This window comes from Mus caroli, chromosome 16, assembly GCF_900094665.2.
Source record: "Mus caroli chromosome 16, CAROLI_EIJ_v1.1, whole genome shotgun sequence".
Classification (NCBI taxonomy): domain Eukaryota; kingdom Metazoa; phylum Chordata; class Mammalia; order Rodentia; family Muridae; genus Mus; species Mus caroli.
In genome coordinates, this window is record NC_034585.1 from 1164532 (window position 1) to 1176940 (window position 12409).

The window sequence follows — 12409 nt, forward strand, 5'->3', positions numbered from 1 at the left end:
TTTTTTTTTTTTTTGGTTTTTCGGGACAGGGTTTCTCTGTGTAGCCCTGGCTGTCTGGAACTCACTCTGTAGACCAGGTTGGCCTCGAACTCAGAAATCTGCCTGCCTCTGCCTCCCGAGTGCTGGGATTAAAGGTGTGTGCCACCACGTCCGGCTAACACAAAATCTTGATCCTGCAGGCCAGGGGCTGGGGTAGGTGGGGTAGGTGGGGTAGGTGTTGTCTTCTCCTACCTGGGAACCAGCATGGTATCTTTCCCTTTTCACATTTGTTGCCTCAGTTTGCAGAGTCTTAACTCCTGTGAGTCTTCTAAAAAAAAAAAAATTAAGTTTTAAAAAGAATTATTTGTGTACATATGAGGCATGTGCATGCAGTACCTTTGGACACCAGAAGATGGCATCACATCCCTGGAGCTGGAGATACATGTGGTTGTGATGTGGGTGCTAAGAATAGAAGGCAGACCTTTTGGAAGAGCAGTCAGTGCTCTTACCTGTTGAGCCATCTCTCCAGCCTCTAGATCTTTTTCATTTTTACTTCATTCTGAGATAGGTGGATCTGCCTGGGTTATGATGGCGAGCACATACAGTCTGTCTGCTTTACAGCTTAATGTCCTCAGAGGGGTCTCCTCTAAAGCTCCAGCACACTGTTGCTCGCAGAAGACGTGAACATGTACAATCACAGTTTCCTGACACCAGTCGTATGTATTTTTATATAGGGGTATAATTACATGCATATACACATGTATGTGTGTTGGCAACAGTGAGTTGTAACCTACTAGAGGAGAATGCCCTAAGGGCCCAACCATGGCCACTTCTGAGCACCCTGAATAATGCTGAGGACTGTGGCTAAGTGACCACGTCACTCTGTGTGGAGCCAGACCCGGCCCACATACTGGCCAAATTTTAGTAAATGAACCCTTAAATCCTGCCTCCTGTTCTCCACTGCATGTAGAGAGTCATCAATCCAAGAGTGTTCACTTGTATTTTCTCTCCTAGTTTCCCTATGTCACTCCTGCCCCCCATGAGCCAGTGAAGACACTGAGGAGCCTGGTAAACATTCGCAAAGACTCTCTCCGGCTTGTGAGGTAACGCCTTTAGTGCCGCTCTCCTGGGGACCCTGTGTGGTGCAAGGCTTTGGCTTGTCCTTTGGAACAGGCCAGAGGTGTTTTGAGGGCCCAGTCTGTTCTCATATGCATTCAGACTCTGTAGCAAGACCCTGAGCCACTAAATGAGGGGTTTTCCCACCGCAGCAGTTGTGTCTCAGAGTTACCAGCCCTGGTCTGGAAGCCATAGAGGCCAGGGATACCTCGGGGTTGCTGCTGTGCATAGGATGGCTCCTGCCTGTTGTTAATGGCATACAAAGCTGCTTGAAACCCAAGACATCCACACCAACAACACTTAGCCCTTGCTTCTGGGGCAGGAAGAAAGGGGAACAGACTGGGTTATAGGCCTTATGCCACAGGGAACAGGCCTCCTTCCTTTGCTAGCGAAGCAGACATGTCTAAGCAGCCAACTCTATGCCCATAGCTGTGTGGGCAGGCCAGTTCCTGCGGCTGTGGCTCCTTACCTGCTGTCTTCTGCTCACTTTTGGTAGGTACAAAGATGACGCAGACAGCCCCACGGAGGACGGTGAAAAGCCCCGGGTGTTCTACAGTCTGGAATTCACCTTTGATGCCGATGCCCGTGTGGCTATCACCATTTATTGTCAGGCAGTAGAGGAGCTGGTGAACGGCATGGCAGTGTGAGTCCCTGGGCAGCACTTTGGGCTCTGCAGGCTTTGCAGCATCCTCACTGTCAGTTCACTCTGCAGCCTCCATTGGGAGCTCTATGCCAGGAGCTTGGGGCAAAGACCAAATACTATGTATTATGTTATATCACAATTATGATTTTAAACTTTAGGAGATTTTCTTTAAAATATGACTATTAACACTTTAGGGGTTTGCACCCTGCAACCACAGTATGATCTCAGCAGGGTTGCCTCAGCAAGAAAGCCAACCCTGCCCTGAGTGGCTGCACAGATGGGTAGGAGCATGTCTGGGCCCTTCCGACATCGGAGAAGGCCTTAGAGAAGCTCAGATGTGAAATTGGGAGTGAGGAGGACTGTGAGTGCTGTTCAGCTCTGTGCCTGCTTATGTGGTCAGAGTATGTAAAGTCTTATACCAGAGTCTCCTCAGCCAGCAATGAGATTTGGGGAGTTTAGCTCCTTTGGGTACTTTCTGTGAATAACTGTTCACAGCTAGCCGCTGGTTCAGAAAACTTTCCTGTAAGACTCAGGACGGGGCACTGGGTCATCAGCTGACTCCCTGAGTGGTGCTGCACAAGTAGGAAGATGATGACTTCTCACACGTGGTTCTTTGAGGTTCCACTGTGGCCTGAGTTAATGTAACAGTACTCCAGTGTGTGATGACTGTCAGTAGGGAGGAGCCAGGTGGCCAGCACAAGCCCTGGGGTGAACTACCAACCTGCTACAGGCTGTATGACCCGTGTGGTGTGCTAGCCTCTCTGGGCTTCCAGTATGATGACAGTTGGGAAGAGCTCCTGTTTCTGAGTTGTTCTGGAGGAGCCCTGGATTCTGGGCAGGTGCTTTGGAGCTGCTCCAGAGGAGGTGAGGACCACAGTGCAGTGGGCGCCCACCCCAGCCCATCCAGATCAACAGTTCTGTTGTGTCCTATGAGATATGTAAGAACAGGGTCCTGCTGCCACCAGATGGGCTAGATAGATGGCCAGCTAACATGGCTGCTCAGAGTTCCTGTCCTGGTAGACGTTTTTCTGAAACCTGCGTGAGGCCTGTTTGCCTCCCAGTTAGCTGGCTTGCCTGACACCATCACCAGATCACCAAGTCAGAGAAAGAGGAGGCTCCAGACATGAGGGACTGTGCTTGGGACTCAACATAGCCAGCAGGAATTTTGTGTCCTGAGCTGCAGGACAGGAAGCCCTCCTGTTCCTTTCCTGCCCCCTTAACTTTCTGTGGTTCTGGGGTCCCACAGCATATAATTAAAGGCTAGAGTACTGAGATTCCTGTCTTGGGCTGGCCTTTTCACCACATCCAGGCTGGACCTCCCTGTGGGGCTCCCTTCCACACTGGCACTGACAGTCAGGACAGCAGGGACGTCACCCAGTTTCCCTGGCTCTGAGTGTGGCCTTTGTCCTAGAGACCCAGAGAAGTCCTGGGGCAGTAAGCATGGGTCAGGGTGGGAACAGCGAGGGCCATGGCTTGTATTCATGAATGGGGATACTAGCTCAGCTCTCCATTTCCTAGTGGTCAGCCTGGGGTATGAGATGTGCTTTTGCATAAGGAGAAGGCTGGTCTTTGAAGCATTGCGGGGAACTAGCAAGACAGGAAGCTAGTCTCTGAGTCACTAGAGCAAAGCTTCAGTGGCCCAGCATGGTGGTTCAGGAAACATTATACTCAGGAGGAGGGCAGGACATTTCATAACGTGACTGACATTGAAGCGAAGGCCTCACACTCTGTGGAAATGCCTGAGAAGCAAGCAGCTATGAAGAAGGGTTGATACAGGGAGTACTGCACTGTGATCATTCAGAAAAAGCGAATGCATCAAACACCTAGTGGGCATGTTCTTCCCATCTAGAAGGCAGCAGAGATATCAGGCTGGCGTGGGCCCTGGAAGAAATAGCCACTTGGTATGGCTGGACAGCCTCGGGGTGAGCCGAGCTGGCAGTGGGAGGGAGGCTCTTGTAAATGCAAGGGTCACTTGGCTGCTTCCTGTTTCTATCTGGGATGGTTGAAGCTTTCAATCCTTATAGAACAAATGGCTGCCAGTTCAGAGGAGTAACAGAGGAGGTGGGAGGCTGGGTGGGGGGCCCATGGCTCCACAGGAGTCAGGTGGCTGCCTTGCTGCTCTCAGGTACAGCTGTAAGAACCCTTCTCTGCAATCTGAGACCGTCCACTACAAGAGAGGCGTTAGCCAGCAGTTCTCCCTGCCTTCTTTCAAGATTGACTTCTCCGAGTGGAAGGATGATGAGGTAACCTTGGGGAACTCGAGTGGTGCACAGACGTACCTGCAGGTCAGACACCCACGCACATATAATGTGAAAATAACACAAGGCTCCCTCTGCTGGTGGGAATGTTTCCCCTTCCACTGTCACTTTCCTGGGCTACTCAGAGGAGCTCTGTAAGAATGGGGATACCATGGAGCGAGGGGAGGACAGGACCACAGCCACTGGTTCTGTCTGGTTCTGTGCAGAGTTCACCCAGCCCAGCTGGATGCGGAGTGTAGCTGAGAAGAGCATGAATGCTTGGAGACCACTCGGAGCACAGGAGAGCCCAGTGCACCCAGGCTTGCTGCTGGTCTGCTTCCAGCCTTGCATGGGGGCGGGTGGAGCTCTGCTCTTGTAGCTAGCTTACCTGACTAACACCTAAACAAGCAGTTCCTGTATGCGAGGCTCTCCTTGGTCTTAGTTTATGACCTTCAGCAAGCATCAGCAGGAGCCTTCTGGAGTGGCTTCTCTGAGTGGTGCAGGCTTACACAAGACCGCATTTCAGAGCTAGGCAGTAACCCAGGAAGGTCATTTGCTTTCTTATGTCCCAATTGTGGGAAATGCTGTCCTCGGTGATGTACCTATCCTGTGGTTCCAGTGTCCCTGCCCAACCTGATGCTGTGACTGCCCACATGGCCATCTGCTGCTACCCCCTCTATTGCCTGTATCCTGCTTCCAAACACAAAAGGAATTGTGTAACTCCTTAGTGAGAATACATGGAAATGTGTGTGCTCCCCTGAGATACCAAGAGGGTTCTGGAGACTGGGTAGGCTGTAAAGCTTTGTGACAGGAACAAACAGGAACTGAGTGTTTCCTGGGAATGGCCCACAGGTATGGATCAGGTGAATCCCTGAGTACTGCTCTGCTCTCCGGGGCAGGGTGGGGGCCAGGGGTTCCAGGACAGTAGGCTTTTGTGGAGAAATTGGGACCTGTTCCATCCCAGGCTGCTGTCTTGGGGTGGGTGAGGATGGAACCATATCTGGGAGAAGGCAGCTGCCGGCCTAGAAAGGGAAGCATGGACCAAGTGGTCTCTCTAGCTCATTTGTTGCTCTCATTCCATCTCTGGTGGGGCTTGAGCTGGATGCTTTTCTTCTTCTTCTTCTTCTTCTTCTTCTTCTTCTTCTTCTTCTTCTTCTTCTTCTTCTTCTTCTTCTTCTCCTCCTCCTCCTCCTCCTCCTCTTCCTCCTCCTCCTCCTCCTCCTTCTCCTCCTTCTCCTCCTCCTTCTCCTCCTTCTCCTCCTTCTCCTCCTTCTCCTCCTTCTCCTCCTCCTTCTTCTCCTTCTCTTCCTCCTCCTCCTCCTCCTTCTCCTCCTCCTCCTCCTCCTCCTTCTTTTTGTTTTTTTGAGACAAGGTTTCTCTGTATAGCCCTGGCTGTCCTGGAAATCACTTTGTAGACCAGGCTGGCCTCGAACTCAGAAATCCAACTGCCTCTGCCTCCCGAGTGCTGGGCCCGGCTAAGCTGGTTGCTTTTCATCAAGCAATTACATAATAAAATTTCACCCAAAACAGGAGACTGGATGATAGCACTGTTCACAGTGTTCATGTTAAAACTGTCCATTGATCAACAACTTAGACACAGGCAAATACAATGTGGCTTACCCACCGCCTAGAATAACTCTGCAGCATAAAAAAGGAATGGAATTGTGGCTGAACTTGGAAAGCATGCTCAATGAAAAAGGTAGGCATAAAGAGATAGACACTAAACAGTCCATTGTAGGAACTGTGCAGATCAGGTACACCCTCAGCTATGGAAAAGCACATGAGAGGTCGTCAGGGACTGAAGAGGTGGATCCCAGTTTAGAGAGCCATTCAGGAGCTATAAGGTCTATGTTGTTCAGTGGCACTGAATGTCCTTGGTCCCATCTGTCTGCTCCAGCTCAGGCTGACCAACTCACTACCTGATGTCTGTGGACCTGACCATATTTGCTTCCTTTCCTTAGCTGAACTTTGACCTGGACCGGGGTGTGTTTCCAGTAGTCATCCAGGCTGTGGTGGACGAAGGGGATGGTGAGCATCCTTGGTCTTTCCTCATCTTCATTTTCAAGTATGTAGCACCCATGGGGAGGAAGTGGCTTCCTTCTCCCTGAGTCATCAAAGGACCTCCTCTTCTGGGAACAGGGTGTCTGCCATAATACACATACAGCTCTTAGTCGTGCAACAACGTGGGAAGTGGAGTCTGAGATGAGGGCAAAGACTGGAGTGGACTCAGGGCTGTGCCAATGCTGTAGGGAAGGAAAGGGAGAAAGTCCCAGCCATGACCTCTCATTGGCCTCCCTCTCTTATCTCACTGCTTTAGTTGTGGAAGTGACTGGCCATGCTCATGTGCTCCTCGCTGCCTTTGAGAAGGTAAGTGCCATCCTGGCCACCACCCAGTAGCCTGGGAACTGGGGTAGGCAGTGGTGAGGCAGAATGTTCTAGAAAAAGACCAGCCCATTAGGACCCTCAAGAACCTGCCAGCACAGGCTAGGGTGCCTGCATGGAGACCCTTGCCACAGACTAACTTTCCCTCTTCCAGCCACCATCCTTTTCCACCAGCTTCAGTATCCACCAGGCACTGATCGCAGTCTTGCCTGGAGTATGTGTGTTCTTTTCTCCCTTCCTGCTGGCTGCAGCTTGTAGTCCAGATAGGGATAGGCAGCTTTCCATTCCCACCGGAGGCCTTTCCTGATCCCTCTGAGCAGTTGTTTAATGGTATTACTTGTGTCTGGGTAAAAGTAGCCTTTAGCTTGTCATCTCAGAGCTGGCATGACACTGAGTTTGCAGTGTAGATGCTCAGTGAACAATGGAGGGGTAGATGAGGATCTGCCACCTGCTAGAGCTTGGGTGTTTGTTACATGGCTGCTTGATGTAGTCCCAAAGACTCCATCCTCCCTCAGGCCCTTTGCCAATCCTTAGCACTACAGCTAAAACAGCACCAGGCTAGAGCCCAGGTTACAAGGACACCCCCCCCCCAAACTCATTTTCTGCTGACTCATCTTGAGACCTGCTGACTTGGGGTTTTTCACCAAGAAATGCTTTCAGTGCAGAGCCCATTCCTACTGTGTCTCAGGTCTCTAGACCACTCTGGGATCTGCACAGCTTTGCCAGCCTGCTCTGTAGTAAGCCTTGGAATGTTCTTTTGGACCAGAAGTGCAGTTGACATGAGTCTTGAGCCTTGTTGGGAGAAGTGCTCATAACAAGTTCTGGTGAGATGAATGGGGCCCCTCATGGGTATTCCAGTCAGTGCTTGCAATTTAGAGCTAAGTAAAAGCCTTTGTTTTGTAGTAAGACGTTCTAGAGATTTCCATAAGTATCCTCTAACTTTACTAGACAACCCTGAGTACTGGTCTTGGTTGACTCAGAGTGTAATTAGTGTCATTACAAAGCCTCAGCTCTAAACCCTGGATGAATCTTCCCAACGCTGAGAGTCTGTTTCCCTAGATATCACTAAACACATTTGTTGTAGTGTGAAGTTATTAAAAAACAATCCAAGCCGGGCGTGGTGGCGCACGCCTTTAATCCCAGTACTCGGGAGGCAGAGGCAGGCGGATTTCTGAGTTCGAGGCCAGCCTGGTCTACAGAGTGAGCTCCAGGACAGCCAGAGCTATAAAGAGAAACCCTGTCTCAAAAAAAAAAAAAAAAAAAAAAAAAACCAATCCAGCCAGGCAGTGGTGGTGTACACCTTTAACCCCAGCATTTGGGAGGCAGAGGCAGGCAGATTTTTGAGTTCAAGGCCAGCCTGGTCTACAGAGTGAGTTCTAGGACAGCCAGAGCTACACAGAGAAACCCTGTCTCGAAAAACAAAACAAACAAACAAAAACAATCCAGCAGTTAAGAACACTGACTGCTGTTCTCCTGAGTTCAAATCCCAGCAACCACATGGTGGCTCACAACCATTCGTAATGAGATCTGATGCCCTCTCCTGGGCTATCTGAAGACAGCTAGAGTGTACTTACATAAAACAAATAAATAGATAGATAGATAGATAGATAGATAGGCTGGAGAGATGGCTCAGCAGTTAAGAGCACTGATTGCTCTTCCAGAGGTCCTGAGTTCAAATCCCAGCAACCACATGGTGGCTCAGCCATCTGTAATGGGATCTGATGCCCTCTTCTGGTGTGTCTGAAGACAGCTACGGTGTACTTATATATAATAAATAAATCTTTTAAAAAAGTTGGATATAGTAAATAAATAAATAAGTAAGTAATATTTATGGTACTGGCTGGTAGTCTCGGTCTGTTCCCAGGCTAGGACATAGCCTGATATGGAGAGTGCTTGTTTCCCCTTGCCAACGCCTCTCCCACCAACTCTGGCTCTGCCTCTTCAGAGCTCTGAAATCGCTCTCTCGGTCCCCATGGATAGCTGCTGCCAAATTGCTCCGCACTCCCAAGTTTCCATAGCTAGCTGGGGTTATACTCTCACCAACCCACGCTCCACTGCGTTTACCTTTCCCTTGAAGCTCACCTGAGTTACCTTGAAATGGAAAACACCAGACAGTCTTAGTTTAGAATCAACAGATAACACAGCCGCTGGGCGCGGAATCTATCACCCTAAACTCATCAACTATTCTATGTTAAAAATCTTCCAGTGGCGGATTCTGGTGGATTCTGCCACCTGATCTAAGAGTCCCAGACCTACATTTTGCCTGCTTTGCTGTCCAAAAGGAAGTACCCTCTTCCTACATTCCCTCTTTCTCTCTCGGACAGAGAAGGCCTGTCTCCTCCTCACCCAGAGATTGTTTTTTTTTTTTTTTTTTTTTTTTGNCAGAGAAGGCCTGTCTCCTCCTCACCCAGAGATTTTTTTTTTTTTTTTTTTTTTTTTTGGTGGTGTTTGTTTGTTTGTTTGTTTTGTCATCTTTATTATCCAATCAATCAATTAGGGGGAAATTCCGCTACAATTTGTTTTATTCCATTTTGTTCTTATATTCTTAGCTCTCTGAGTGTGTTTTTTGTCATCTTCCTCACTAAGCCATGACCAAGAACTTTTGTGTATTGACTCTTGCTTCTGGGTGCCAGGAAGTAGCTTGCCAAGATCAGAATGTGGCCGAGTGGCTTCAGCTTGTACATGCTCAGGAGAGTTGGGGTCTATAGGGATGTTGGAAGGTGCTCCGGGTACTGTAGAAGGCAGGTATGAGGTTGCAGATTCAGACACTGTGGCCTGGCTCCTGTCTTCAGCCTTTTTTATTTTCAGCCATGAATGTAGGTTGACCTTCACCTGGCAGGGCGAGAGTGCAGGGAGGGGCCAGTTTGAGATTAACTGTGTCTCTCTCTTGCAGCATGTGGATGGCAGCTTCTCCGTGAAGCCATTAAAGCAGAAGCAAATTGTAAGTGCCAGACATCATGGGCCTTTGGGTTGCAAAACACATACAATGTAGCTTTGAACACATGCCTGGATTCCATGGGCTGTTCTTTCTAGACATGAAGGAGCTGCTTGCCTGAGTCTGCCCTGTTGTGCTCTGGGATATTGGGGGGTCTATGTTTTGTGTGTGGCAGTTGCATAGCTACTTGGTATTACAGCACCTTGTGTAGGCCCTGAGCCCTGCCCAGTTTGAGCCGTGGTGCACAGATTGTAGTTAGTTCTTGGTGAGAGTTTGCTAAATGAGTGTAAGGTGGAGGAACTGCCTCTTGCTTACAAATTACTGCAATAGAGCAGCACCAGGCAAAGACTTGAATAGAGCATGTCAGCATCTGACAGGGGAGGAGTCCCAGGGTACAGGGGAGATTTGGGATAGCTTTTCTTGGGAATCACATTTTGTGATCCTACATAGGGCAGTTACTCAATTTGAGACTTTCATTATGAGATTGATTGACAGGTAGAGTCTGTGTTTCAAGGCGTGATGAGCAGTTGTCCTGTGTGTAGCTACCCAGATACCAGAGACCTGTAAAGTTACAGGGTGGGATAGAGTTTAGCCTTTAAAGGAGAGGCAGAGTGAGTCCTGCCTGGTAGGTTCAGATCCTAATGATACTAGGTAGGCAGAAGACCCTGCTTGTGGTTGGGGCACTTGCCTTCTGAAAGCCAGCTAGTAGATTCTGGCTTTCTGGAGGGCTGCTATGGTCCATGGAACTTGGGAACCAGTAACTGTGGGACAGGTCAGCATGAGGCCTTAAAGTAAAAAAATGACTGGTTTTGTATCTAAGACTACTAGACGTGACTTCTATGTCTTGTGGAAACAACAGTTATATGGCTTGTTTTCTGCTGCCTACAGACAGGGCCTATAGCCCTCTTGTGAATGACAGAATGGGTCCAAAGTATTTGCTCTCTGGTAATGGAGATGATTGTGGGCAGTTTGGAGCTGGGCCTTCTGGAATGGATGGATGCCTGCATGGATGGATGCATGGATGGATGGATGCATGGATACATGGATGGATGGATGGATGCACGGATACATGGATGGATGGATGAATGGATGGATGGATAGATGCGTGCAGGGATGGATGGTTGAATGCATGGATGGATAGATGCATGGATAGATGGATGGATGGTTGGATGCATGAATGGATCGATGCATGCATGCATTGGACCACTGGCCCCATTTTCTACTCCTTGAGTTGCTAGCTGAGCTCAGGACAGGGCAGGGTTTCCTGCCTCTTGTTCGAATTCAACTGGTCTCACAGACTTTCTAGTCACAGTTTCCCTGGGACCCGTGGCTCTGAAGGTGATCTAGGTACAGAGAAACCCACTAGTGCAGACTGACAAAACCCCAGCACATCTTTCTGCTCTTTAGGTGGACCGGGTCAGCTACCTGCTGCAGGAGATCTACGGCATCGAGAACAAGAACAACCAGGAGACTAAGGTGCGTTCTTGTGGGCAACTTCCTGGGCTCCAGGCTGGCCACATGCCCAGGTTTCCATCTTCTTTCAGAAGCCTACTCCCTGGCTAACTTGCTAAGGTTTCCGAGGCCCAGAACCCACAAGGTTTGATGGGAAAGAGGCTTTCCCTAGAGGTTTAGGACTTGGGCTCCTCATTTTTCCTTAATTCCTATTTAGCAGTTAAGCCAAGGAGAGTTTTGTGTCTGTGACTGACTACTTGAAAACAGCAGCTGAAGCAAGGACAGTTCATTCACAGATTTCCAAGTGCCCGCCTACCAGGCTGGGGCAATGAGATGGAGGAAAGGAGCGCATGTCATGGCAGCCAGGAAAGAGAGACAGGACGGGCCGGCCAGGCACAAGCTTCCTGGCTCCCCAAGCACTTGCCTTTAGTGACCTAGTTCCCCCAAGGAAGACCTACTTCCTAGAGTTCCCAGAACTTCCCCTAAGACCTGGGTGTCAAAGCCTCCACCACAGAAGCCTTTTAGAGAGACACTTCATTCCCCCCAACAACAGCAGAAGACAGCAGTTTGTTTGCTTGTTTTTAATGTTTTGTCCTTTTTCCCAGCATGTTTAAATCACTAAACTGTCCTGGCAGCCTGGGTCCAGGAACCTTCTGTCTCTTCTTCCCATCTAGACAGGACGCATTTTGGCTTTTTCCTCGTTGGCTGAACCTTCCCTGTCTCCTGGTTCCCACCTTCTCACAGAGAGTGAGCTCTCTAGACTAGTAGACAGACAGACAGACAGACATTCCAGACAGTTTTAGAGGCTGTGGGCCTGGGAAATGCAGCAGAATAAAATGGGAACCTGGCTGCTTCTTACATTATTATTTTAAAGATATAATGATGTAAATCAATTTGTGTGAGGGCTAGAACAATTTTTCGTGTGTGTGTGTGTGTGAGGTCAGTCTGTGGGGGACAGTTCTTTCTTCTGCAGTGTGAGTCCTGGTGTGTGTGTGTGTGTGTGTGTGTGTGTGTGTGTGTACAGTTCTTTCTTCTGCAGTGTGAGTCCTGGTGTGTGTGTGTGTGGGGGGGGGGGACAGTTCTTTCTTCTGCAGTGTGAGTCCTGGTGTGTGTGTGTGTGTGTGTGTGTGAGTTCTTTCCTCTGCAGTGTGAGTCCTGGTGGATTGAGCTCAGGTTGTCAGGCTTAGTAGCAAGCATCTTTACTTACTAAGCTGTCTTGGTCGTCCAGCCAGCCTCCTGGTTTTAAAGCCTTTGAAAGTCAGCCTGGTGTGGTCGTGTATACCTGTAATCTCAGCAGGCAGAAGGCAGAGGCAGGAGGAAAGAAAGCTGCATGTTTGAGACTAATCCGCAATACATAGTGAATCCCAGATCAGCCAGAGCTGATAAACAAGCAAGGCTAGAAGTGAGCACCAACCTTGATGTAACATCAGGAGAGCAGGAAATGGCCAGAGCTGGGAAGGCAGGGCAGTTTGGCCAGGGTGAGCCCATTTACACCAGGGTCACATAGGAGCCATCTGTGCTTTGTTTGTTTGTTTGTTTTTAAAGATTTATTTATTTTATGTATGTGAGTACACTGTTGTTCTCTTCAGACATACCAGAAGAGGGCATCAAATCCCATTACAGATGGTTGTGAGCCACCATGTCTTAGCTGGGAAATGAACTCAG

The 12409-nt window shown here is 49.2% G+C and overlaps 1 protein-coding gene across 8 annotated transcripts in view; it reads left to right on the forward strand.

Moving 5' to 3' along the window:
* Mgrn1 (mahogunin ring finger 1) overlaps window positions 1-12409 on the forward strand; it is a 52450-nt gene that overhangs the window by 23955 nt on the left and 16086 nt on the right. For all 8 annotated transcript variants that reach the window (XM_021184401.1, XM_021184400.2, XM_021184402.1 and 5 more), the window contains exons 3-9: window positions 994-1082; window positions 1592-1738; window positions 3864-3981; window positions 5937-6003; window positions 6293-6342; window positions 9251-9298; window positions 10700-10768. In XM_021184401.1, the coding sequence (XP_021040060.1) occupies window positions 994-1082; window positions 1592-1738; window positions 3864-3981; window positions 5937-6003; window positions 6293-6342; window positions 9251-9298; window positions 10700-10768 (588 nt within the window). The remainder of the gene's footprint in view (window positions 1-993; window positions 1083-1591; window positions 1739-3863; window positions 3982-5936; window positions 6004-6292; window positions 6343-9250; window positions 9299-10699; window positions 10769-12409) is intronic.